Source organism: Pogona vitticeps, chromosome 1 (genome assembly GCF_051106095.1).
Source record: "Pogona vitticeps strain Pit_001003342236 chromosome 1, PviZW2.1, whole genome shotgun sequence".
NCBI lineage: Eukaryota > Metazoa > Chordata > Lepidosauria > Squamata > Agamidae > Pogona > Pogona vitticeps.
In genome coordinates this window covers 731,447-759,050 of record NC_135783.1, presented here as the reverse complement: position 1 = coordinate 759,050, position 27,604 = coordinate 731,447, and the positions used below count along the sequence as shown (strand labels likewise).

The 27,604-nt window shown below is 55.8% G+C and overlaps 1 protein-coding gene across 1 annotated transcript in view; it reads left to right on the top strand.

The window, feature by feature from the left end:
• DNMT3A (DNA methyltransferase 3 alpha) overlaps positions 1-27,604 on the top strand; it is a gene marked incomplete in the record, with an annotated part of 79,590 nt that overhangs the window by 9,164 nt on the left and 42,822 nt on the right. Inside the window, 3 exon segments of the mRNA XM_078381110.1 lie at positions 5,226-5,450; positions 17,109-17,213; positions 26,949-27,093. Coding sequence (XP_078237236.1) covers positions 5,379-5,450; positions 17,109-17,213; positions 26,949-27,093 — 322 coding nt within the window.

The window sequence follows — 27,604 nt, the reverse complement described above, 5'->3', positions numbered from 1 at the left end:
CAGAGTTCAGCCTTAGTCACTTCCCTCTTTCTCTGGCTTTTTTAAAAAAAATGCAGACCTGACACAGCAAATAGTAAATCTTGAAAGCCTCCTGATCACCTCATTCACTGGCCTAAGTAGGCAAGGATCATCTCTCTGCCCCTGCCCCCCCCCCGCACTTCCTCTGAAGAGGTCAAGAGTCAGCACAGGTGTCCACAGGGGTCAGCAGCAGTCGGAGGGAGGGAGGGAGGGAGGGGTGGGTGGGGGTGGGCTGGCCTGAGTGTCAAATGAGAGAGAGGTAAGGGATGCATAGCAAACAATGGAACAAGACCCAAATACATCGGAAGCAGGAAATGGGTGAGAGGAGGGGCCTGGGAGAGGGTTAGGCAAGGGAAAAGTGACAGGGCCAGGGAGGACTGGGAGGCGGTGGCGGAGGCCACGTGGAGCCGCCTTCCCTGTAGAAGAAGGTGCCAGGTAGATCCTGCTGCTGTGAAGAGGTGTTGATGGAAAGGGAGTCTGAAAATGTGAGCCCAGCCGTGGTAAGAAATGGATTTCCGTACCAGGGCGGGGCAGCGTGTGGCGGGGGGGGGTCTGTCGGACTCCTTTTTCGGTCGCTGTCCCTCTTGCCACCGTCCGCCACAACCACGGATTAGCTGTGGCTGCATCAGCTGCTGAGCGTGAGGGTCCATTAGCAGGGGCAGCCGAGGGGAGTGGGTCCGGTCCGTTCCCCCCCCCCTCCCGACCCGGGGAGTTGCCTGACTTGGTTCAAATCAGGGTTGCAGATCTGGGACATTTACCTCACCGCCTCTGGTTGGTAATCTTCCCAGAAAGACCCAGATGCGAAAAGAGTTGCTCAACCTCAGAAGGGGAAAAGGTGACCTTTTCCTCCCGTAAGGCCAGCCTCTGTCTCCCAGGGCTGGCGAGTGACCCACAGAACTGCGACCCACAGAACTGCGTTGCAGCCCGGTTATCTTCCTGTCTGTTCCGAATCAAGGGAGGAAAGATGCGATTAGTAGAGCGGGTGGGTGATGTTTTTTTTGGGGGGGGAAATGACATGTGTGGGCCATGTGCGACCCACCCCCTGTGGTTTCTCCTCCCCTCTGGGTCCTTCTCCTGGCGGAGTTTGCCGGGCGCTGCAGTGGCTGAGGGAGGCGAGCGGTTGCCGTTTTCCCTGGACGTGAGCACTGTTGCTGTGGGCGGAATGGGCGGGAAGGACAGAGTGAGCTTCTGTTTGTAGAAAGGCCATTGCCACCCACCCACCCACCTCCGCCGGGAGAGTTTGCCCCCCCGGGAGGAGAACGCAGGCGGGGTTGTCACTCAGAGAGCCGGCAGAAGTGGTGGGCGTGGGGTGTGTGGGTGCCCTTCCGTCGCCCAGCGCAGCTGATGCGGGAGGGAAGCACAGCAGCAGGGCGGCCAAAGCCTCTCCCGTGGACCGAGCAGTTCTTGTTCCCGAAGGGCCCTGGGAAGAAGCCGGCCCCTGTGGCTCCAAGGGAGAGGGGTCAGATGGGGCTCCCGGGAGGAGGGCGGCCGAGGAGCCCTCTCTGGCTGGAGGCTGGGCTGCTGCCTCGCGTGTGGCGCTGTCTCTGTGAAGAGAGCGAGAGAGGAGCGAGAGAGTGACCTGTGCGCACGTGCGCGCTTGGGGCCTTTCAGGGACCAGCCCAACCTCGGGTGGCTGCCTGGGCCTTGGAGCTCCGGAGCTTCCTGGGGTGGGGTGGTGGGTGATGGGGGTGGGTGGTGGTGGTGGCTGGCATCCCTACCAGCCAGAGCAGCCGTCTGGGGGGGGGGGAGGAAGGCTGGCGCTCCGTCCGGCTCCGGCTCCGTGGGCTGCAGGGAAGGCTTCTCGCCTCCCTCCCGGGCAGGCCGTGGTTGGCAGGCCGAGGCAGCGTGGTTTTGGGCGCGTGGGCGAGAGTCGTGCTGTGAAGCAGCTCCTTCCTCTCCCCTCGTGGGAGGGCCCCCACCCACCCACTCGCCTTCAGATTTGGGTGCCACGGAGCGGGCAGGAATGGAGGTGGGGGGGCAAGCTGAGCCCGGGCAGACCGCTGGGCGGCAGTGAGGTCACCGCACCCGGCCAGCCGCCAGGCCAGGCGAGGGGAGGCCGGCGAAGCCACCTGGCTGGACACGAGGTGAGGTGTCACAGAGTCTGCCCGGCTCTCTGCCGGGGCGCCAGGCGGGCCCGCGCTCTGCTGGCGGCGGGTTGGCTTCGCCTGGGCCCAGGGCTTGGCGGCGTGGGCAGGGGGCTGGCCTTTTTTTCCTGCGGAGAGTATGGGGAGGGGGAAGCGACACGGAGCCCAGCCTGGCTATTTTTAGAGCCTCCTGCTGGCCTGGAACCCGACTTGGCCGCTGCTGCTCGGTCAGTCTTTCCATCCTGGGACAGGAAGGAGGCTGGGGGCGGGCAGGGGAGCAGGTCTCTCCCTCCCCCCCTTCTCTCTCTCCCCCCCCCCCCCGGCTGTGTCGGTGTCTGCAAGATGGCCAGGCTGGCCAGGCTCCCTCTCCTTTCTCTTCTGGACCTTTTCCTCTCTCTACCTGGAGCTCCACGGCCTGGGCGCCTCGGCCCCTTCCTGGCCTCGCTCAGCACACCAGAAGCCGCCGTGGGGCCGGAAGGGGCCGGGCTTGGCATGGGTTGGGGTGGCGGGGATGCAGGGGGGGGGAGCAAGCGTGCAAATGAGCGAGCGAGGGCACTGCTGTGCTTGCTGAGGAGAGGAAGCATTTTCAAGGTGCCGCATGGCTGGTGGGCGGGAGGGAGCGCCCTGCTTCGACCAGAGGGGTGTGTGTGTGTTTTCCCAGGTGGACCGCTGCCATTTGCTCTCTTTCGTCTGCATCTGTCTCTGTGTCATTTTTGGGGGTACAGTGAAAAATCCCCAGCGCCCTTTTCTCCCCCATCACCCGCTTTGTCAGGGAGGAAGGCGTGCAGGAGGCTTAGCGCAGACTCGATGCGTCGGCCATAGTCTAGGGAAAGGGTGACGTGGTGTCTGTTTCTGGAAAGCAGAGGAGACCCCTTACAGGGGTGTAGGGCCACCTGCCCTCTTTTCTGTATTGGGGGTGGGTGGGAGATGCAGGGTCCGCCTGGCACCTTTCCCAGGCAGGGTGGTGTTTGGTTGTTTTTTGTTTTGCTTGGTTGGCCGGCCAGGACTCAGGCCGCATTGGTGGGTGCTGGTGACGAAGGGCCGGGACTTTAGGACGTCGGGGACCTTAAGCCCTTGAAGCCGCTTGTGGGACTTTGCCCAGCCAGACTTCCAGGGGTGTTAGTCAAGAAATCAAAATCCGAACAGAGGTTAATTCTTGACTTCAGGCTCTGGTAGCCATTTTTTGCCCTTTGGAGAAGACAGCGGAAACGAGTCGGTGGCAATAAGCTTTGTGGAAGTGGCAAGAGATGATGGGTCTGGTAGTCTTTCTCTTTTAGGCTCTGCACAGGAAGCATCTAAGAAAACAAGAAGCACCCTTATAGCGGCCAGAGAGCTTAGCCCTGCCTACCCATTTCCCCTGCCTTCTCCACAGGATGAAGATGGCTAACCGAGTCTGGATTCTTTTTTTTTTTTTTTTGGTATTTTTATTTTTTATAAGGGATAACAAAAAGGAAAAGGGAATTGGGATTGATGAGGAAGAGGGGAGACAATAACATACTTTCATCCATTCTGTACCTATTGCCATATCAAGATTTTAAATTATTCTATTTACTCTTTTCTGCCTTCTAGATTCAGTTCTCCTTTCAATATGTACTGTTCACAAGCTGCCTGTTGATTCTGTCCACTTGTTAAATAGATCCCATCTTTCTGTTGCCTTTTGCAAGGGATAGTCCTTCATAACTTCTGATAAAATATCCATTTCGGCTATTTCCCGTATCTTTTCAATAAGATCTTCTTGTTTCGGTACCGTTGATCTTTTCCAATTTTTAGCATATAAAATTCTAGCTGCCGTAACTATGTATATAACTATATAATTCTTTGACTTATCTATATTTTCAGGTATCATACTCAATAAAAACAGTTCTGGGGTTAATGGCACTTTACAGAGCAATATTTGTTCCAACATTACATGTACTCTTTTCCAATATTGTTTCGCTACTCCACATGACCACCACATATGATAATAGCTTCCCACTTGTGATTCACATTTCCAACACTTATTTGATACATCTGTATACATCTTTGACAATTTTTCTGGGGTCATGTGCCATCTATAAAACATCTTATATATATTCTCTTTAAAGTTCACCGATCTTGTAAGCTTTATATTATTTTGCCATATTTTCAGCCATTGATCCATATCAATGTTATGCCCTATATTTTGTGCCGAGTCTGGATTCATTAGCTTTAGGAACTTGAAAATATCTGCTGATCACCAGTTGCCATCGTTGTGTTCCTGCAGAGCTGTTGGGGAATGGGTGGGTGGGGGGAGAGGGGTAAGCGCTGGGAGGCTCCGAGGAGGAGGGTCGGGCTCAGAGCAACAAGCCCCTGCCTCTCCCGCAGTGGCCACCCCCCCCCCCGGCCACTAGCCAGGTGCCTCTTGGGCTGCTGGGGAGCCGGGGGTGGCAAGCTCGTGGCCTTAAGGCCAGGCCCCCTCCTTCCGCCCATCCAGCCAAAGCACCTCAGCCCCCCCCCCGGCTGGAGGGCTGCTCCGGAGCCCCCTCCAGGGGCGGCCCAGTCTCTCCTGCTGGCCTCGCTGGTGGGCTTCGCTGACAGTGGGGAGCAGAGCTCCTGGCGGTGGGGGTGAGCCCCTCTCCAGATAGGTTGAGGCATGGGGGGCTGCCCTCTTGCCCCTCTTCTCCCCATAACCCCCCCCCCGTGTGTCAGCTTCCCTAAAGCAGGGTCTGTGCCCCCCCACCCCCACCCCCAAGGGCCGGACCGGGCCACATCCCGCCTCTTGCCAGGTTTCTCTGCAGCAACAGGCGCTTCAGGGCTCTAGCGCAGGGAGGGGGTTGCACTGGTGGTGAGGATGGGGGGGGAAAGGAGGGGAGCTCGGGAGGGGGGCCGGGTGGGGAAGGGAGGGGCCTTCTTCTGGTGGGGTGCTGGGACAACCACCGTGGTAGCCGCCACCAGAGGGGCTGCGGCACTGGGGCCAGGCTCATTGGCTGAGTCAAGGCTAGGGCGTGTTAATGATTTCCCCAGGTAGGGAAGAGCCCCCTGCCCGCCCCCCCCCATCGGCTCTGTGCAGTGGCCCTCCTCCAGGTGGGCGTGCATGGCTTGTGAGTCTCAGCCACACTCTCTCTTCCCCCCCCCCCCCAATTCTCTTCTCTCTCCTCTTGGCAGGAAGGGAGGGCTCCAGGAGAGGAATTCCAGCAGAAGGACAGCCCCAAAAGTTGCCGTGGGCCCCTCTCCTGTTCCCTTCTCCGTTTGGGGGCCAGGCTAGGAACCTTTGGATCGAAAGCCGAGAGCCGCCGACCCTTCCCTGCGCCCCCCACCATGCCCTCCAATGGGCCCATGATCGACAGCAGCAGCGCCTCTGCAGACCGGGAGGCAGCTGACGCTCACAAGGTAAGCAGGGCTGGGGCCCTTCGCACAGGTGCGGATCTCCTTGCTGTGTTCCCTCCCCCCTGCCCCCCCCAGGAGAGGAATGGATGGCTTGCGAGGGTGAGGTGCCTGGCGTGGGGTTTTGCACCACCACCCTTTGCTGCAGGGTGGTGGCAGTGGCAGGCGGGGGCTCAGGAAGGCAGGAGGCGCTGGGGCTCTTCCAGGTCCGGAGAGCTACCCGGAAGAGAAGTCCTCCTTCTCACCATTCACAGCTAGCTACCCTGTGGGACTCACTGCCACAAGGTGCCGTGTTGGCTGCCGTTGTGGAGGGCTTTAGGAAGAGGCTTGGGGAGAGTCAGGGAGAAGGGAGGGAAGAGCAGCCACTCCTGCATGGAAGCCTGCATGCACCTTCCGGCCCCTCACCAGAGACAACGGTCTCCCTCCCTCCCTCCCTCTCCCTCTCTCTCTCTCTGGGGAGTGTGGGCAGAACCGGCTTTGGCCACCTGGCCATTCCTGCGGGCCGAATCCCAGCGGGTCCTGGTTGGCCGCCGAGGGAGTAAAACACTGGAGTGCAGAGGCTTCGGGTCTGATCCATAGCCCGTGTTTCTCCAGCGTTGTTAGGGTGGCTCGGTGCCGTGGGAGAGGCCGCCGGGCAGGGTCTGAATCTGAGCAAAGTGGGGAGGCCGGGTGTCTCCATGGCCGGCCGTGTGGGCCAGACCCGGCTGTTGTTATCTGGCGGCGAGAACGAGAAAGGGTTTTTAAGTGGTGCGTGTGGGAGCTGGTTGGCCTGCAGGAAGGTCTCTTGCAGGCACGGCGCCCAAAGGCTTGTTCTGTGCCCGTGATGCGGCCGGAAGGCAGCACTGCGGGGGGGGGGGAGCTGTGGAAGGGGCAGAGCCCCAGAGCCCCTCTCCGGAGGGAAGTGGGCAGGGATGAGTCTTTCTGCAAAGAGCCCAAGGTTCTGGTGTTTTAGACAGGCTGGCAGCCAGCGCCTGGCATGCTGTGAGCCCCTCTGGGGACTGTCCGCTGCTCTGGCCACCCACGGTTGCTCACGGTGGTAGTAGCTAGCTGTGGCTTTCCTTAGGAGATGGACAAGTAAGCCCCTTGGCTGGAGAGGATGCTGGAAGGCAGGCAGGAAGCCCTGGGGAACGCAGCTGAAGCTGGCAGGATATTTTTTCTCTCTCTCTCTCTCTGTGTTTTTGTGTGTATGTTTGTGTGTGTGTGTGTGTGTGTGTGTGTGTGTGTGTGTGTGTGTGTGTGTGTGTGTGTGTGTGTGTTTAGGTCTGCGTGGGTTCTTTTGGAGAGCTTTTTCAGGCATAACTGTAGTTGATGTTTCATTTTGGCAATTTTCTGGATAGTCCTTCGTCTGAAAATAGATTCCAGGGCAAGATGCAGATATAAAAGTTGACCACTGCTACAGCTGCAGTATTGCCCCAGCTATTAAGCATCAGAACAATAAAACAGAGAGCCAGCAGTACTGTGGAACTAATCATCCAGCAGAAAACTAAGCCTCTTGCTTCTAAAGAATAAAATGTACAAAGTGGCATTTCAGTGTTTTTTTAAAAAATTTCATTTAAAAAAAAAGTTCTTTTCCTAAGGTTGGACTCTTGTCGAGGCACGAAAGTACTGATTTCAGCATAAAGGCATTGAATCAAAGGTGTTGTTTCTGAGCTCTGGCTGATGCTTAGCTGCCCCCCCCCCCCCCCGGTTTCCACAACTCTTAGGGTCTTGGAAACAAATAATCAGCCAGCACCATTTTAATAAGAGCCTATTAAAATCTTGAGGGCTTCGGGACAGGATCAGCTTGGGTTGCTTCTGCAGATGACGTATGCCGGAATGGGAGTGCAAAGGACTCATTCTGCCTAGTTCTGCTGGGCATCTTGGTAGCATTTGGTAGCACTCACGCTGGCCTTCCCCTTGGCTGTCTGGCCAACATGAGACAAGGTCGGGGTGGTGGCCGTGATGGCAGGGTCCTGTGGCACTCTTTGCCTGCGTCCCCCTCCCAAAGACAAGTGGCTTGGCCCTGAACGGGTGGGGTTTTGGCCCCTGGGCTACTCAACAGCTGCTGGGGGCCGCTGGAGGCTGGCTCTCCTCAGTATGCGAAGGATGCCCGGCCCCCATTGTTTTCCCTCCAGTAGTGCCAAGGAGATGGCCGTGCGGACCGGAAGTGGGTGGAGAAAGCGAGGCGTCGTCCTGGGCTGTTCTTTGTCAGAGGTAGACAGCTGGTTCTGGCAGGGGTGTTCCTCCCTCAAGAGGTGATCCGTGTGCCTGGGGCCTGCCCATGCGTCGTTTCCCATTCCCCCCCGGTTCCTAAGCTGCCCTGTGGCCAGGAGTACGTCTACAAGGTGTGGTGAGCATGGCGGCTGCTCCTGTCCCGAGGAAGGAAACGGAGGGCAAAGGGCGGTCCGGCTGACTCTCTTCTGGTTTGGGCCCCTGCGTCTTGCTCCACACGAGGCTGGCCTTGGAAGGGGATTGGGACCCCCAACTCTTGCAAACGGGGTGAACGGGCTTCCATCAGGAGGGCACAGAGTGTGGGCGAGCACCCCAGCAGCCTCGCTTCGGTCCAAGGTGCTGGTTTTGACCTACAAAGGCGCAAAGGGCTGGCGGGCATCCGAGGGTGGGTGGGTTCATTTTCCAAAATGGCACCCAAAGTCATTGCGAGAAATGAGCCTTAGGAAGAACCTGGCAGAAGAGCAAGAGGTGGGGTGGGTTTCCTCAGCAGGTCGGGGGGGAGGGGGGAACTCTCCTTCCGTGAAGGCTTTCAGGCGGAGGTCGGGCGACTGCCCATCAAGGCTCAGCCGTGGGTTGCGCTTGGTGCTCCTTCGGATTCTGCCACCTTTTCTGCCTTGTTTCTTGTTTTCCGTGGAATTGTGTTTTCCGTGGCAACACCCGGGCCTGGCAGCTGGGAGGCAGAGGAACAGGATCAGGAGGGGTCTGGCTGCTGGATCCAGCCTCTGCTTGTCATCTCCGCTTGCGGTTGCTGGGACCCACCTCCAGAGCCTTCTTTCCCTCTCCTGCATCGCCCTCCCTTCCTCGGGGGACACTCTAGACAGGGTTTTGTGTTTCTGCTGGGTCCACCTGCATTATGCATGGCCAAAGGCCGCCGGTTGCCTTATCCCATGGCCCATGGCCCGTTGCTTTCCAGTGGTGGGGGCAGCTTCTTCTGAAGAGGCCCGGGGTCAGTTTTCCATGGGAACATGATGGCCTTCCCTGTTCTGAAGATGTGCTTTCATTGTGTTGGTTGTGAGCCTTTCTTGCATGAACGATACACACACCCCAAGCTAGATTCTGTACCGTTTGGGAGACTAAAGGGCAATGAGGGTCGGTCAGCGAAAGCAGCTACCGGCCGGACCTGCCAGGAAAGAGGCTGAACTTGGAAAGGTCCCCTGTGCTTGACCACAGCCTCCTCCCCCCCCCCAGCCTGAGATCCCCCACCCCAGTCAGCATGGCCACTGCTGACTGGAAGGCTCTGGTCATTCTGTTTTATTTATTTAAAATATTTTTTTTATCTCGCCTTTCTCCTTGAAAAGGACCCAAAGTGCCTTGCGTCCCTTCAAAGAGAAAGGTGGGATAAAAATATTTTAGATAAATAAATAAACAAACAGATCCCTAAAGTCACCTCTCCGGATTTAGAGGCTAGAGATCTCTAGCGCATCCACGGGCTGCGGGGAAGGTCGGGCCTCAAGAGGGGAGCGAGGGGAGGGTCCCCGCCGTGGATGGTACACCACCTCCCGTCTATAGGCTGCTCCGTATCCCGTCAATGCCACCGGAATAGTCGGCGAACACGGTTCTCTGAGGGATGCGTGTGTGATTCGTGGACCTGGTGGCCTATAGACCTCTGAGGGATACAACTTACAGACTGAAGGGCTGGAAAATCGAGCTTGGGAAAGGGCTACAAATTCATGGTCAAGAAGGGAGACGTTGATGGTCTTGGTAGGCGACCTGGGAGAAGCCTGGAGGGGAAAGAGTGCGCTCCTTTATGAGGGCACGTTCTCCTGAGGCAAACGATGGGGAGACGCTGGAGGAAGAAGGCAGAAGCCGGCAGAGAGCATCCTTCTCCAAGGCAAAAAAGCCCCCCCCCCAGGGGAAAAGGTCCAGGAGGACTGAGCTGAAGCAACCCAAGGGGCTGCCCAGGCCCCGGATACAAATCCTGGGTCAAGTCAGGAGTTACGGCGGATGCTCAGCCTGGACGCAGAAAGGTCTGCCAGGATCCGCAGGCGTGTGGCCGTTGTGAAGCCATGACACCGAAATATTTTTATTGTAGTTTAATTGTTGTAAGCCGCCCAGAGACTTTTGGGTAGAGTGGGCGGCATATAGGTTAAATAAATTAAAATACGAAGGCCTGCCTGCCCAAAGGACAAAAAATTTTCTTGGTGGGTTGGGGTGGGGGGCTCCTCCCCAGAGCCCTCCCTGCTGTTTGTCCCACATCATGGCTGCCTGCAGCTGGCAAGAGGGGGGGGGGTGGCAGGCAAAGCAGGAGCGGATGAGTGGGGTGGAGGCTGTGGACAGGGGAAGTCCCCCCCCCAAAGAAAGTCTCTGATCCGGGAGGGGGTGGGGACTGGTGGTGAGGGGGAGGGAGTGTCTGAGCCCAGGAACAGGCAGACCTCTGCGACCCCATGGCTAGAAGGTCCAGTCTGGACCTCGTCTGGAAGAGGGAAGGCCGCGGGGGGGGGCGAGCCTCTCACTCTGCCTGCCTTGGGGCCAGCCCCACACCCTGGGCCACCACACCTTGTGGCGGTGGTGGTGGGGGGGGAGAGAAAGGGAGGTGGCTGCGCTCTCCGAAGGGCGGGCAGCCACTGCTGTGTTGATGCCGTGGATTCTTATCCCACTCTTATCAGCAGAATCATTTCCAGGGTGGTATGCACGGTTCCAGCAGTAAGACATAGTGGACATCGGAACGTAATTAAAATATAGCAATAAAGGGGTTTATGAGCAGGGCAGGGCAGCAGTAGCTCATAAAACCAGGCAGAAAGATTAAAAAAGAAAGAAGCCGGAACGAAACCTGAGCTTTTGCCCGTCGCCCGAACCCTCCCAGAGTGTGTGTGTGTGTGTGTGGGGGGGGCGGCTGTTTTGCAGAAGATGCTATGGACCAGATCCTGCGGGAGGAGGGCCAGCAAGCCACGAGAACCTGACCCAAATGGCCTTCCAGGGCTCCAGGTGCCTGGAAATGTGGAGGACACAGGCTCTGGGCTGGAGGCCGAGGTCCGGGAGAGCCGTCCTCCTGCTTTGAACAGGGGCGCTGAGACCCCAGGGAGACCCTGGGAAGGGCGGGGGAGCAGAAGACAAGGGAGGAGGGTTGATGGGGAAGGGGCGGAGGTGACAGCATCCGCCTGCCTGCGTGCCTCCGCTGAAGGAGGATGCCCTTTGCTTCCTTGAATTCCTTAAGGCTGACGAGTTGCCCAGCTTTAAAAACCTGCCAGCCTGAAGGGTTTTAGGGTAACCCTCTAAAAACAATATGGGGCGAGTCTCTGCCCTTGCCTGTGTCCGGGAACTCGTGCCAAGATTGCAACAGGCAGCCTCTCCGCCGTGCGTGCGGGCGAGGGTGTCCTTCTGGGCTTCTGGCGCCATTGATTTCTCCTGATGTGCCCTTTGGGGGACGGTTGGTGGCAGAGAGAGGGGAGCAGCCCCCGAAGGGCCAGCCCGGTTGTGGGGCACCGGCTGTGCTTTTGGGCAGCCCAGGAGGACTCGACGTTGTATGTGTTCCGCGATGCCTGTGTCACTTACCGGTTCTGTGCAGCACCTTGCACGCTTCCTTGGCACCGAACGGCCGGCCGGGAGGTGCCTCCTCCCGGCTCCTTCCTTGGCTTGCTTTGATGGCTTTCCCTCTGCTGGATTCCCAGGGATTTCTGGAGTAGAAAATAGAGCCGTTCCAAGAGGTGGTTTGGGCCCTTTTGAAGGAGAGAGCGAGAGATGGAGATGATGGAGACGGGGTTGGCTCAGCAAAGCAGGCTCCTTTTCAGGGAAGGTGCGCCCGAAATTCTCCAAGCAGGTCCAACGGTTCGGTCTCAGGCTTTGAGGGATCGAGAAGAAAAGCCGGTTGGAGAAGACGGCAAGCAGGGCTTATCCTGGCAGAGTTTTGGAAGGTCGAAAGAAGGGTGTGCACCAGCCCGTTTAGCTTGTGGGACCCTATCCTGAAAAATGCTGGCCTTTGGGTGCTGTGATTCCTTCCCCTGCCCTTGGAACATGGTTAGTGGAGCTTCAGCGCGTGCCTTTGCACGCGCTCCGGATCACCCTTGTGCCAGGTTCCATTTTATGGCCCCTCTTGCTCCTTAAGGGACATTTATGAGGAGCATCAAAAGGCTTTACGGCCTATACATGTTTCAGAACGAAAGAGAACACCTTTTTGCGATAGTGCTCGTGTGTGTGTGTGTGTGTGTGTGTGTGTGTGTGTGTGTGTGTGTGTGTGTGTGTGTGTGTGTGTGAGAGAGAGAGAGAGAGAGAGAGAGAGAGAGAGAGAGAGAGAGAGAGAGAGAGAGAGAATGCCAGGACGACAATAAAACAAGAAGTGTCATTATAAGTGGGGTAAATTCAGGCCACCACTATATTGGAATATGTTTCAGAAGCTTTGTTTTTTTTTTTTTTTAAATGATCACATTAATGTTATAAAATAATTATAACATTAATGTTATGAAATTATCCGGAGGAGGTTCTCACGGGTTCGTGAGATCCATCTGCTTCCCCTTGCGGGAGTGTAAAAGGCCTCCCTGTCAGGGACTGTCCAGTTTCCCCTTAAAAACCTCCTGCGAAGGAGATCCTCGGCCCCCACAAGATGGACAGCTCTCTTCCCGGCAGGAAATCCTTCTTCCATGTTTACTCTAAATCTCCTTCGCTTTCATTTAAACCCAGATCCCTTCAGATCCCACCCTCTAAGGCTGCAGAACACGACCTTCCCGCATCTTTCCTGTGAAAGGAAATGCTGAATCGCCGCGATGGGGATGGCAGGGCCTGACAGAGGAGGGGAGAAGTTACTTTTTTGGAAATGCAGCTCCCTGACTGAGCCTGTGGACTTTTCCCGGCACGATGATCCCACGTGGACATCCTGGGGAAATCAGCTGAGTGAAGGCTGGCAGCTGCACACAGCACCACTAGGGCTACATCCAGCTGTTAGGCTGAGCTCGGGGAGAGCCATTAAATGAGCACAGCTTTGGCAGGTCGGCACCGACGTCATCCCCGTCCATTCCCCTGGTGTGCCTGCTCCAGTTGGGAATAACTGCTGGATTTAGTTCTTTGTGTCCAGCGCCCTGAAGGATGGAGAAGATCTGGCTGATATAGACACTCCATGGCCATGTTTTCTGTGCAGTCCGATCATCTTTCCTAAGACCGAAGTGCGGGTTTTTGTGTTGTGTTGTGTTGTTGTTTTTAGTCCAGCTGGCCGAGGGCAGCTGAGGCTTTTTGCCACTACTGTGGCATTTATTAGTGGTTTCCTCCTTCCCCCTCTCCTTTAAAAAAGTGTCTGCTCCTATAATTAGTGGCTTCCTGTTCGGATGAATCACTGATTTCCTCTTTACAGCTGGAGCAGTTAAACAAGGATTTTTAAATTTCCTTTTTTGTTATAGCACATTGCAAAATGCTATTTATCAAAATATTTTGACATTCCCTTTAGCCCTAGTGGGTTTATGCAGTAGACTAATGATACATTTAAATGATCATGTTAGAACTGTAGTAAGGTACATTACGCCAATATTTCATTTTTATTTATTTCAGCATTTATGGCCAGTCTTTCTTTGCAAGTGGGCAGCTAACAAAAATCACTCTGCCAATAAAATAACAAAAATATCAGGTTTTGTGTGGCTAAAACAATGAATAAAGCAAACTCAGCAAATCTTAAAAGCAGTGACCTAAAGAACGCGTGTTGGAATAATACGGTCTTTAAACATCTGAAACAGCAAAAACGAGTCTACAAAAATAAAAACAACTGGTTCCAAGGACGAAAATCAGGAAGTAGAATTTCTGTCCCTTTAGAAGAAACCCAAAGCAAACATGAAGAGCCAATTTAGGAGAACCGAGATAACAAGGTGGGTGGGTGGGTGGCTTTTTCAGATAGAGGGAACGGCCATGAGGAAAGTCCAAAGAAGGAGGGAGGCCCCGCTGGCTGGCTGGCGTTTGTCTAAATGGGGTTTAGACAAACCCCCTCTCATTCCTGGGACTTTTTGCTGGGGCTCCGACGGGCATCAGGATTTTCCGCTTCTGCTTCTCTATTCTGCTTTTGTCAAAAAGCCATTAAAGCAGCCAAAGTGCTACCCAGGTAGAGCCACTTGCTCTCACTTGAACCGTGTGTCAGATCAGGAAACTGATAGTTCACACACACACGCACTCCCCCCCCCCCGAATCCTACAAACCTTGATAGAGCCCCTGGGGAAATATCAGAAGCCTGTGTTTGTGACGACTGGCATTTATCTCAATAAAGGGTTAATTCCAGAATGAACCCCAACAATCTCTGACAATCATATCAGAATTCCATCTGAGTATCAAAGTACTGTACAAATCTTTTCACGCTTGCGATAAATCTGTGCCTTGGAATTCTACATTGCTTTTATTTGTTTGTTTATTATTAAAAGGACAATATTCAAATGCACAAAACTACAGTACTTCAGAGTTGTAAAATCCAAAAGTCTTACAGCTATGAAGAAAACTGCAGGCACATATCCTTTAAAATACAGTCTTGGAATGTAGGAAAAGTTACAAGTGTGACGGCTATCCAAAAGTCTTACAACTGTGAGAGGTTGCAGACATTCAAATACTGTATAAAATTTAAGTTTTACGCACATGTGTAAGTCTGAATCCATTGTAGGATCAAAAGTACAACATGAAAAGTAATAGTTTAAGTTGCATTCTAAAAATTGAAGAGCCTAGTATACCTTAGTAAGTCAAAAGAGTACAGCTCTATAACATATTGGATAACTTTTGTTGTTGTTTAGTCATTAAGTCATGTCCAACTCTTCGTAACCTCATGGACCAGAGCATGCCAGGCCCTCCTGTCTTCTTTTGCCTCCCAGAGTTTGGTCAATGGATAACTTTAAGAGCCTTTAAAAGCTTTAAACGCGTTATTTTAAATACACAGAAAAATATCAAAATTGTTAAAATGAGAAGATACCAAAGTTCTTAAAAATAAAAAATATGTTAAAGAAAATGACATTCTTAGCCTCTAATAATGAAGAACACACACAAATAATGTATATATATTGTGCATTGCCATACTAATTAATTTCTATGGAGGAGAATCCATGTTGATTGTTGTTCTTTGCTGTCTGGTGCCCAAAGCAGTGTGGAGTTATGGTGATATGCTGAGTGCCCCATTGATTGTGTGTCTACACATGTTTATAACTTTTTAAACTTTTTGCCTTTTTCTTCTAACTACGAACAGATCTTATTTGTAAGTCTTGTAAGCCCAAATGCTTAAACATCCAATAATGCTTTTCAAAATTGTTGTGTTGTCTATATTATAACTCTTGACAGCGTGTGATCTGCAATCCAGCATGCTGTCATTATATGGATAACAAATTTTGTTTTGACTAATAATTTTGCAGACCTGATGCAATCATAGTCTTGTAGTATCACAAGACTAATAATTTTGCAGACCTGATACAATCATAGTCTTGTAGTATCACAAATTGAAAAACGTATGTTCTTATAAGAACCTACATTCTTATGAAATCTGGGTATTGAAATTCCCACACCAGAGTCTGGCATGCTCTGGTCCATGGGGTCACGAAGAGTCAGACACGACTAAACGACTAAACAACATTGAAATACAAAAGCACTGAAACTGCAAGAAATGCCAGCCATCAGTAATGCCTACTCTATCTCTATATTTACAAATCGTAACCAAAATACATTCTTGGAAAGTAGAAAACACCACAATCACCCATCTCCTGAAAAGGACAAAAGGTGATCCCACAGCTCTAAATATTCAACTATCCAAAGAGACTGCACCAGAGCACAGACAGAGTTCTGACTCCTGTCCTCTGAAGATGCCAGCCACAGAGAATGGCAAAACGTTAGGACACGGCCAAAGAGCCCGAAAACCCACAACAACCATCTTAACCAAAAGATTCATTCAACTGCTAGGATTATTTATACTAAGTACATTGACCTTGCTCAGCCGGAGCTGGTTATTGGTTTCGGTACACTTGAGAAATGTGTTGCATTGACTATAGTGAATCCTTTTCTAGCCGCATTTTGCACACATTTTTGTTTTCAATGCTTTTTAAATACCTTTCCCCAATATTAAAGATTAAATACCTATTAAAAGAAGGAATTCTTTTAATATTCTTACAAACAAAATTTCAAATCTTGACATGTGAGTGTTTCTCTAGCAGAGGGTGCCAAGAAATTCTAGGGTTTCTTGTTTGTTAAGGTCCTTCGCATTCTCTGCCCGAGGAACCTTGATGCTTCCACCCCCACCCTGCCCTCCAAGTGGTTTTCAGTGTTTGGAAATAGCACATGGGGTAAACAAAGGTGACCCGAGAGTTGTCTTGACACCAGAGTCATGCGGGTCGTGGCCCTGTGTTTTCCTACCTCCGCTTGCTTCCTCATCTTGTCTTTTTGATTGGCACCATTTGAGTTCCCCAGGGCTATGTTTCTTTCGCCCTTTGAAAACGGCTGCGGCAGGAGATCCAGAGATGTGCTCAGCCCTTAAGAGGCGAATGTGAAGCAGGTAGGGTTGGGTCATGGCGCCAAATTAGGTGCAGTTAAAACAATAGGGGTTCCTCAAAGGGATGTTTCTGAACTGCGGGGGGGGGGGGGAAGCAGTAGGGAAATGGAAGTTCAATGTAGACAGGTGTGAAGTGTTGGAGATTTGGCAAACAAAAAAAAAAACACACGCACACAAGCAAAATCTTGAATGGCCTGAGCGCTGATGGGTCCCAGCTGGCAGTGATGGACCAAGAAGTGGAGCGCGAGGTGGTGGTGGAGAGCTCGGGGCAGGCGCTGGTACAGGGCCCATGGAAGAGGCAGGCGCCCTGCCGGGGCTTCCTGGGCAAGGAATGGCATCGGGTGTGTGTGGGGTTGTGTGTGTGTGTGCATGAGACAGGGATCTGTGAGGCTATCAGATTCTATGAGACAGGGATCTGTGTGGGGCTAGCAGATTCCTGTCTCAGCCCCTCAGAGAAGATATTGTCGAGCTGAAGAAGGGGCAGAAAGGGGCAGCCAGAGTGATGAGGGATGTGGAGCAACCCCTCCAGGAGGAGACGTGACCCCCTGGGTAGAGGAGAGGGAGGCACGCCCGATTCCCCTTGTGGGGCAGAAGGGGGATCGGGCTTTCTCTACACCAGGCCTCGTTTTGCAGGTCTCCGCGGTGGGTGGGCCAAAGAGCGCTGGGCCAAAGAGCCCCAGAGGGCGGGGGTCCCTTCCCAGGCTCTCTGGACCCTCTGGAGGGGTGCAAGGCGAGAAGCCCTGCGGGTGGAGGAGCGTGGCCTTCCTTTCAGAGCGCGCGCGCGCGCGCACACACACACACACACACACACACACACACACACACACACACACACACACACACACACACACACACACCGTTTTCCTCTTCACTCTTTCTGGAGGTGGGTTTTCTCCCTGTCCAGGTGAGGGGGGGGTCTCCTGGGGCGCATGTGTCCTCGATCAGGTCAGGGCTGCTCCCCACCAAGCTGAAATCCCCCCTTTTGTCTCTCCCCCCCCCCCCCCGGTCCTGCACTTCTCGCTGGACCACAGGGTGAAGAGGAACCTGATGAGAACCGGAACAAAGACGAGAAGCCCGATCCAGGAATAGCTGTGAGGAAAGCAGGGCGGCCGGGGAGGAAACGCAAGCAGCCGGTGGTGAGTAGAAGCAAGCTCTGCCACAGGCTGCCAAGAAACTCTCTCTCTCTCTGTGTGTGCATGCGTGCGTGCGTGTGTGTACACGCCTGCCACGGTCAGGCCCACGGCTCTCCCAGTTGTCACCTAGGAAAGGCTGGGAGAGCAGGTGCCCCCCCTTCCCTCTGGCCACGTGAGCCCATTTTGTCCAGGGGTCCTTTGGGGTGGGCCGGGCTTTGGAGGCGCCTTTGGTGCTTCCCTCGGATGGAGGGGTGGTTGAAGAAGCGCGCCTGGCGTTCCGGTCCGGGTTCCATCGGGGCTTCGGAGGGGCCAGTCCTTCTCGCTGGCGGGCGGGCGGGGGGGGGGAAGAGAGTACACGCGGTGATGGATGACAGTACAGATGCTGGACAGAAGGGGATTGCAGTGATGGGGGTGGGGCAGTTGGGCAGCAGACGCTCCCCACCCCACCCTCTCCTGGCACAGCCACTCTCAGGACCCCTCCCCTCACAGCCCCGACTTCCCCTCTGCTCTTTTTTGGCCCTCGCTTGGCAGTGCTTTGCAAACCCGGTCTTGGAAACAGGCCGTCTCCTGCTGCAAATGGCTGCCCCTGCGGGGTCAGCAGGCGCAAAGGGGGGGGTCCCCTCCCCAAGCGGGCAGTCCCTTTGCATGAGACCCGGGACGGGCCTGCTTTTGCAGCCGATGCACAGACATTTGTGCCAAAGAGCGAAACTGCTTGCGCCTTCACCGTGCCCTCCGTCGCCCTTCGGCTCCATGTCGCACCGGAAGAACTCTGGCTAAAACCGACCTGAAGAACTGTCTGTGGCTTTCCTTTATGGGCAGCGGCGAAGAGGCTTTCCGGATTGTGTATTTTAGGCTCAGATTGTCCAAAATAAAAATAGGATCTAGCGTCTCTTGACCAGAACAGCAACTTTCGTGTTTAGTGCCATCCACCTCTTTCTCTGCTAGGAGGCAGGGAATTAAACGGAGGCTGCCCTTCTTTGGGCACCTCGTGAGAAGGCAGGAGTTGCTGGGAAAGGCCGGGATGCTGGGAAACGTTGAAGGCAGCAGGAAAAGAGGAAGAGCAGATGCGAGATGGATTCATTCCCTAAAAGAAGCCGTGGCCTAGGAGTGATGCGTGAGCCCCTGAGCAGGGCTGTCAGTGACGGGGTTTTGCCCTAGAAACTTCCTGGACAGGAGTCGGAAGCAGCTGGATGGCCCATACCGGCAAAGTGACTGGTTGGCCTTAGAAGGTCGTAATGAGGTCCTGGGGACCGGGGGGGGGTCGGTCGGGTCCATTCCTTGTTTGTACCGTATTGCTTGTGATTGTGTGTGTGTGTGTGAGATTGAGAGAGAGAGAGAGAGAGAGAGAGAGAGAGACTGTATTCGTGAAGGCTTTCACAGCCGGGATCTAATGGTTGTTCCGGGTTTTTTGAGCTCCTTGTCCGTGTTCTGAAGGTTGTTCTTGCTAACGTTTCGCCCGTCTCTCTGTGGCCATGGGCATCTTCAGAGGACAGCACTCTTTTCCCTTCCACTCCGTGCCCCCAGAACACAGAGTGCTGTCCTCTGAAGATGCCCATGGCCACAGAGAGACGGGCGAAACGTTAGCAAGAACAACCTTCAGAACAAAGAGCCAAAGAGCCCGAAAAACCCACAACAACCAGAGAGAGAGAGAGATTCTCATGTGGCCGAGCTGGCTCCCTCCCCTCCACTATTGCTTTCTTCCTTTAGCCAGACTTGGGGTCTCTTTCACTCCTCCCTCCGCCCCCCCCAGCTTTTCCCTTCCCTACTGAGTCGCATCCAGATGCTGGAAGAGCAAAGGACCGCAGGCGAGCCAAGCAGAGGAGCCCAACCTCCCCTTTCCATGGGAAGGCCGGAGGTGCTCCCTGGAAGAGAAGAGGGCCCCCTTCCTGGTGACCAAACCGGTGGCTGCAGACTCTCCCTCTCTGTCCGGAGGGGGTTGGTGTTTCTCTCTCTCTCTCTCTGGCACGTACGTGTGTGTGTGTGTGTGTGTGTGTGTGTGTGTGTGTGTGTGTGTGTGTGTGTGTGTGTGTGTGTGTGTGTGTGTGTGTGTGTGTGCACGCCTTCCTTCTTTCCTTCCTTCCTTCCTTCCTTCCTTCCTTCCTTCTTTCCTTCCTTCCTTCTTTCCTTCCTTCCTTCCTCCCCTCCCTCCCTCCCTCCCTCCCTTCCTTCCTTCCTTCCTTCCTTCCTTCCTTCCTTCCTTCCTTCCTTCCTTCCTTCCTTCCTTCCTTCCTTCCTTCCTTCCTCCCCTCCCCTCCCTCCCTCCCTTCCTTCCTTCCTTCCTTCCTTCCTTCCTTCCTTCCTCCCCTCCCTCCCTTCCTTCCTCCCCTCCCTCCCTCCCTTCCTTCCTTCCTTCCTTCCTTCCTTCCTTCCTTCCTTCCTTCCTTCCTTCCTTCCTTCCTTCCTTCCTTCCTTCCTTCCTTCCTTCCTTCCTTCCTCCCCTCCCTCCCTCCCTCCCTTCCTTCCTTCCTTCCTTCCTTCCTTCCTTCCTTCCTTCCTTCCTTCCTTCCTTCCTTCCTTCCTTCCTTCCTTCCTTCCTCCCCTCCCTCCCTTCCTTCCTCCCCTCCCTCCCTCCCTCCCTTCCTTCCTTCCTTCCTTCCTTCCTTCCTTCCTTCCTTCCTTCCTTCCTTCCTTCCTTCCTTCCTCCCCTCCCCTCCCTCCCTTCCTTCCTTCCTTCCCGGTGCTCTCTTGTTCCGCTGGAGCTTCCCTCTCCCTTCGCCGTGCTCCCTGCCTGCCTTTTCCATCTTCTTGGTAGAGGCCCAGGGTCCGTGCAGGTTTGTTTCCCAGCTGGCAGCTTGGTCCAGCGGACCTGGGCCGTGGGAACAGCACACACCCTGCCCCCCCTGCCGCTGCCACCCTCCCCCTTCCCTTCCCTTCCTTTCCCTTCCTGCCTGATGCAGCTGCAACCTGATCTCGGATGCCTGCCTGCTGCCAGGGCAAGGGAGGAGAGCTGGCCCTCGGCCACCTGCCGGAGGAGCACAACGGAGGAGGAGGAGGAGGAGGAGGAGGAGGAGGAGGAGGGCTGCCACCGCTGGGTGCTGCTGGCTGCTTCCTGAAACTGGATCAGGGCAGGCAGGCAGAGAGCTGGCAGTGCCCCTGGACAGAGAGAGAGAGAGGGAAGCAAGGTGGTTGCAAGGCTGGGGAAGAAAGATGGAGGGCAGCCAAGCTGATCTCTCTCTCTCTCTCTCTCTCTCTCTCTCTCTCTCTCTCTCTCTCTCTCTCTCTCTCTCTCTCTGTGCTGCCAAAGGCATGGGGTGGGCGGGGTGGAGGGAGGAGAGGGATGGTTGCAGCTGCTTGGCCAGCTCCCCAAACCCTCTTGCGTGCTCCAGGGGCTGGCCTCAGGGGATCCCAGGAAGCAGGCTTCGCTCATAGGTAGGGGGATGCAGGGGTGGGTCGCCAGCCCTGCCTGGCCCCACTTTGTCACCAGAAACAACCGGGAGTGCGAAGGACGAGGACCCACAGTTTGCTGTGGGGGCCTGAGTCGGCCTCTGGCCTCCACGCAGCTTCCCCTCTTCAAAAAGCCCCCTTCTTGCATCTGGGGTGGTCAAGAAGCAATTGAAGCACCGAGGGGTCCGGCCAGCAGGCGCCTGCGCCCGGGTGACTGACACGGCCGGCTCCTGGACAGGACAGGTAGAGAAAGGTGAGGGCCCGAACAGGAGGACAGCTCGCCTGGGACCTCTGCAGGGTCCCGAGTGTCTCCAGAAGGCGATGGTCGGAGGGAGGGGGCAGTTCCCCTGAGTTTAGAAGAAGGGTAGCATTCCACCCTCCACTCTGCGAAGGGGGGGGGAAGCGATCTTGCTGGATCCCGCTTTCCTTCCCAGCCTGAGAAAGGCCGAGGGGCCTCCCCCTCTCCCTGTGTCTGTGGGGGGGGGGAGAGGGCTCTGACTCTTGCTGGGCCTTTGCTCCTTTTAGGGGGTAGGAGGAATTCCCTCCCACCTTGACCCCCAAGGCCTTCCAGATCCTGACAGACAGTCTGCTGACGCTAATCGTCATCATTATCATCCTGTGCTGTCAAGTCTTTTCAGATTTATGGTGACCCTGTTCAGCCTTTTCCAGAGAGAGAAGACACGGAAGTGTTTCCCCCCTTCTCTTCTTCTGGGGGGGGGGGTGCCCTGGGACTACCGTGCAGCTTGCCCAAAGCTCACAGGAGATGCATCGTGGTGGAATCGAAGTCCCAACCTCTGGCCCCACAGCCGGATAACAAAGTCACACAGGTATCCAGCCAGCACTGGCACCAAGCAACCCAGTTTGCCTCTGGCAGCATCTCTGGAGAGGAGAGGGTCTCGGCTGTGGCCCCAGTGTTGTACTAGCAGGGCCCAAGGCGTCAAGGGCCTGAAAGATTGGCATGAGCTGGGTCAGCAGCTCCTGGAAGTGGACCAGAGATCAAGGCCAAGGGGGTCCAGGCAGGCCCGGGGAGTAGCTTTGCAGCTTTTGCACTGAGCATCGTTTCTGAATCTTCCTGGTGTGTGTGTGTGTGTGTGCGTGTGTGTGTGACCCTATAGAGAGAGTGGGAATTGCTCTTTGCAAAGGATGGCTCGGCTAGCACTCTCCAGGAAAGGCTGAGCCAACAGGGTTTTGAGGCAGGCCAGCAGGTGAGCGAATGAGCAGGGCAGCCCCGGAAACCCAGCCGCCCTTCTGCCACGGCTGCCACCGTGAGGAGGGTGGCAGGAGGCCTGCTTTCTGCGGGAGGGGATAAGCTGCTTTGGCTACGTGCGCTGCATGCCACCCTGCCTCTCGACCTTCCCCGATTCCCTTTCTCTGCCAGAGAAAATCCTGCTGCTCTCTTGTTCCGGACATCCTGCCCTTCCTTGACCCTCTTGTGGCTCCTTCGCCTGGTCCCGGGTGAGGGCTGGAGGGACCTCTGAAGAACTAGGACCAGGGAAGACCCTGGAAGCTGTAGCTTCCAGGAAAGCCAGTGTTCCCTCTGCTCCCTCCCCATCAGCAGAGCTTTGGGGGGGGGGGGGAAGGCTCAGCACCAGACGGCTGGGACGTCCCTGCACAGCTGCACAGAGCAGGATGCTGAAACCTTTCTGGGGCTGCATTTACACCCTTGAGGCCCATGTGCCCAGCCAGGATTGGTGCACCCTGCCTGGAAAGCTGTTCTTAGGGGTCAGATGGTCCTGAGAGGTGTTGCAGGGGGGCAGGCGGTGGCCACTTGCAGTTGGTGGACAGCATGAGACAGAGCTGCCCTGCCCTACGGATGGGCTTGAAGGCTGCTGTGGAGGTGTGTGTGCGCGCGGGGGGGGGAGAGGTGGAGAGGAGGCATACTTTTAAAGTCTGCAGTGGGTCTGGGGCTGTCTTGGAACCAGAAGGTTTTATGCTGATGGATTGCGATGGGGGTGGTGGTGGTGGTGGGGGGTTTGAGCCTGCTCTGGCCTGCCAAGTTCCAGGCAGTCTGTGCTTTTCCCACTTCTAAATTTCTGACCTCTCCCCTGGTTTTCTGAAGCCACAGAATCAGGAACCTCGTAGCTCTCCCCGAAAGGGTTTCGGCTGGCGGATAAATATTACATGTGGTGTGCTCTCTCTCTCTCTCTCTCTCTCTGTGTGTGTGTGTGTGTGTGTGTGTGTGTGTGTGTGTGTGAGATAGTGTAAGTGGGTAAGAGTCTAAACTCCCTTGCCGTGGGTCACCTCCAGCCTCCTGAGATGTCATGTGAGCTACTAGGAAGAGAGAAGGGCTTTTACTACCAGGCGTGCTAAAAACAATCCCTGGGGCTGCTCAGGAAGCCAGCTCTATCGTGGCCCTGCTGCCTTTTTTCTCAGATTACGATAATGTTAATGTAAAGAGGGGGGAAAAGGGGGAGGGGGTTAAGGAAGGGGGAAAAAAACCCACCCCCAGCTGCTGAGCGGCACCCAGTCCGTCCTTCCCCTCTGCTGGCTCCTTGGAATCAAACTTGCTTCAGAGGCACATGATGTCACATGTCATTCCCAGTGAGCTTATGCGCTACTCATGCGTCCTTCCAGAGCCCCGCTTCCTGCCGCACGGGCATGAGATGGCGGAATCCACTCCGGACTGGCTTTGATTTCTGTCAGCTGGTGGAAATCCTGGAGGGGATCCCACGGTCAGAAATACTCAGGAGAGAAAGTGAATGGGGGTCTCTTTAAAGTGGGGTGCTGGAGGCACCGTCACCAACCCTCCCTACGAGGACAAAAGCAGGAGGAGGCGTCAGGAAACCACAGGTGACATCTTGAAAAGAAAAACAGGCCGGCTGCCCGAGCAGAGGTGGAAAAGGGGCAAGCGTCGTGGGAAGAAGAAAGGGAGGGCGAAAGCTCAGAAGGAACTCGGACTTGACAGAGAGGTTAAAAATAACACAAGGGGTTGGGGGTTCTGTAGTGCTCAAGAGGAAGAAGAAGGAGGTGGCTGGTTCGCTGTGTGAAGAAGATGGCGGGATGTGAGTGGGTGACCGAGAGAAGGCAGGACTGCTGGGCGGGCTCCTAACGTTGCTTCTGTTTTCTTCCAAAAATCACCACCCAGCCGGCTGAGAGATCATGGGAGCCCCCAGAAAGACAGAGAGGCTTTCCCAGGCATGTGGGAAACGATTCCCCCCCCCCTTTGCAAAAAAACCAGTGCTCAACCTAATGCAAATGGGGAAAAGGAGCAAGAGAGGGAGCTGCTGGCCAGGACAGGTAATGAAATGTCCCGGGAACACTTTGGCTGCCTGACAAGAATTCAAGGGTGGAAGACCAGAAGAGCCGAAAATCCCAGGATGTTAAGGATGGATTCTCAGGGTGTGAAACTTTTGAGAATCCTTGAAGGACAGGGGAGGTCCCAGAAAAGCCTGGACGACGTGGAGAGACACTCCCGTCCTTTTAAAAAAAAGTGTGTGTGTGTGTGTGGGGAAGGATGATAGAGGATCTGGGCAAACACCAGCCCCTCAGCTTGCTATGGATGCCAGGGAAGGTTCTCAAACTGATCACCATTGATCTGTAGGCATTGGGGGGGGGGGGAAGATGCTGTGATTACTTTGAGCAGCCCTGGATGGTGCAGACAAACCTTGGAAAGAGAGTCACAGGCTTTGTAGACGAGGGGAATGCCGTGGATGTAGCCGGCCTCGATTTCCCAGAGGCCTTCGACCTTGTGATGTGTTTGCCGAGATGGGGACTGGAGGAGGCAGCTCTGAATGTGGCTTTGTGGCTGGTTGGACATGTTCCTTGACCTCCTGATGAGAGGAAGGGGCAAGCCGGACGCCACGGGGTCCTGCCCCTGAGCTGGCGTTCATGATCCACTGTAATCAGTTCCAAGGGGGCGCACCTTCTTGAAAGGATGCTCATCGCGTTCCCAGATGGCATAAAACTAGGAGGTGTCCTTAACGCTCTGGAAGATAGAATCAGGATTCAGGGTTGCCTCTGGAGACGAGAGAACAGGGCCGAGACAAACATGGATAGCTTTTCCGAAACAGTCACTTTCCAATGTGCTTTGGGGGGTTCCCAGTGGACGACGTCTGTCTCCCTTGGGGGGGGGGTGTCTTCATGGGCTGAAGCTCCTGTGGCAGGAGGGCCCCTTTCCTGATATGCTGGAGGAAGAGGAGGAGGAACACACACACACACACACACACACACACACACACACACACACACACACACACACACACACACACACACACACACACACACACACACAAACCGCCACCTGCTTGGCCAGGACCTCCCTTCCCCGTTTGCCTGAAGGTGGGCAGGAGGGGGCCGGTGCCAAGCGGCTAGCTCTCCCCATGGCCTGGCCTGTCCTCCGCCCCCCCCCTGCTCTGCAGTGGAAAGGTCATGAGCCGCCCGGGGCTAGAGGGCAAACCCAAGAGGAAAGTGGCTGGAGCAGGCAGGACGCCTTCAGAGGTCTGGCCGGGCCAGCCCGGGAGGTGTCAGGGGCGAGGGTGCAGGAGCCTCCCCTCTCGGGACGGGATCCTGTCTCAGAGACTTCCTCCATCAGCACCCCTGCCGTGTAACATGAGCTCGGCTTTGATCGGGCACCGTTTTAAGTGGGGACATCTTAGGTTACCCCTGCAATCCTGGGAACCACCTTGCGAGGTGGGCCAGAGTGAGCCGGACCGGCAAGTGGAGGGAGGGTGGGGGGGGCGGCTTGGGCAGGGCTGTCGAACCAATTTGTGGCCGAAGTGTGGTTTGGGGGGCTCCTTGGCTGCCTTGCTTCCAGTCCCCCTTCCTTCTGCGTTTTTTCCTCTGACCAACCCCTTTTGGCCGACCGAAGGGGAGTCGACTGGCCACGGTCAGGGTGGCGTGACGGGTGCCGACCCGGCTAGTTCGAGGAGTGACTCAAAACGGACCGGGGAGGTTGCCTTTCTTAGCTTCCTGATGGAGGAGCAGGTCGTTCGTTGTGTTTCCTGTTGTTAACAATGATGTGTTGTTGTTGTTGTTGTTACTGGCAGGCCAGGAAGTGGCCATGCAGTTTATCCAGACAGAGCCCTTGTCCTATCAATTTCAGGGTTAAATCATTTTGTATTAACATTCAGGGGGAAAAACCAAAGAAGACTTTTCCCGGGCACTTAGGGCCGCTGAGAGAATGGCAGAAAAGCCGGAAAACTCCATCAAAATGGAATCCCGTTTGGCGCCTGGCTCAGAGCAAAGCCTCCGCGAGCGAGCGCCAAATGGCAGATGATTAACCCGTCAAGGCCCACGTTGATATTCACAGAAAGCACATTTATAGGCAGGAAGCAAAAGGTGGCGGAGGAAGGAAGGCAACAGGAGCGTGCGAAAGCCCGAAAGCCGGTGAGCACCGGGGGGGGGGCTCCTTGCGCCTGCTGGCTTGGAGGGCTCTTTCTGCTGGCGGGGAGGGGCTGTGCCCCCCCCCGAGACTTCCTGGCCCCCTCCCCTTGGGAGCCGAGAGGTTGCTGCCTGGGGAGGGCAGGCTCCCCCTCTCTCCTGGCCTGGGAGGAAGCTTTGCTTGCTGCCCGCATCCAGGTGCCGCCGCTGGCTGGCTGCTCTCCGGAGGGTCCGCCTCATCCCCGCAGGTTCTTGCCGGAGCTTGCCGGGAGAGCTGTGGGCCCTTGCGGAAAGTCATTGTGACCAGGCGGGGAGGTTCGTGACACCCAGCATCCCTGGAGCATCCCCCGGCTCCCCACCCCCGTGAATGAGGCACCCCTTTTTGTGCAGTCCCTCTTGTGCCGGGTGGTGCGTGAGGAGGTCATCCCAGCCATGGCTGGTCAAAGAGGACCATCCGCCAGCCACAGCAGCGCCCACCCGTGACACGTCGTCGGCCAGTGCAGCCGGTCAGCAGGGTCCTGGCCACGACCCCGGGCACGGCCCTTGTTCTTCGCCCTCGCCACCGCTGGCATTTCCTTCCAGGCCTGCTGGGGAGGGGCCGGTCCTTCTTTCCGCCAGGCTCGGCCTTTCATCCAGTTCCTGGGTCTTTAAGGTGCCCTGGCACTCCCTGCCAGTGTCACAGGGCCCTCGAGGGAGGCTACCAACGTGAATTTGACCCAACTCCGGGAGGCAGTGGTGTGCTCTGGTCCATGGGGTCATGAAGAGTCGGACATGGCTTGATGACTAAACAAACAAGCACTCCCTGCAGGCACCACCCCACCCCTCTGCCCCGCGCCCCCCCAATTCCTCTGGGGCTCCCTCCTCCTGGCTGCTTGCCTCGGATCCCTTCCCTTGGGTTTTATAGGGCCTTCGCTCCACTCCCCACTCCTGCTCTGAGGTGTCTCCCTAGCTCCCTGGAAGGTGCGAAGGAGTCCAGGAGTGCTGTTTCACACACCCACACCTCCCCTCCCCTCCCCGCTTCTGTCTCTCTTTCAGATGGAAAGCAGCGAGGCCCCCAAAAGCACGGCCTCTGCACCCCGGTGCCCCCCGCAGGCCCCCAACAGCAGCGCCAGCAGCGGCAGCCCTGCGCACCCGGTGCCCAATGGAGAGGCGGAGGTGGGCAGCGCTGAGAACGCCACCGACCGCCACCCCCCGTGGACCCGAAGGGCAGGCAGAGGAGCGAGAACCCGGAGCCAAACAGCCTGCCAGAGAGGGAGACGGGGCGGGCCCTGGAGAACGGGCGCTGCACCCCCCAAGGACAGCCCGGATCCCTCGGTGGGCGAAGGTGAGCTCCGGCCGGCGGCGACGAGCGAGCGAGCGAGCGTCCCACCCCCGATGGGCCCGGCTCAGCCTCTTTTGCAAGTCGGGTGGTGGGCGATTGCCCTGGGAAGGTCCTTGGAGGGAGAGATGAGGCTGGGGAGGGTCGGGAAAGAGAGACGGGGAGCCTGACCTTCCCTTGGGCCTCTTCCGGAGGCTAGGGCTCCCTGCCGGGAGGCTATTTAGCTTCCCTTCTTCTTAGCTTCTCCTCTCTGAGGGCCAACAGGAAAGCAACAGCTCCACAAAGCTGAATGCAGGACAAGAAGGTGGTCGATGAGGAGCAGGGCAGATTGGCTAGCTGCAGTATCGTCAACAAAATTAATGAATTCATTTTT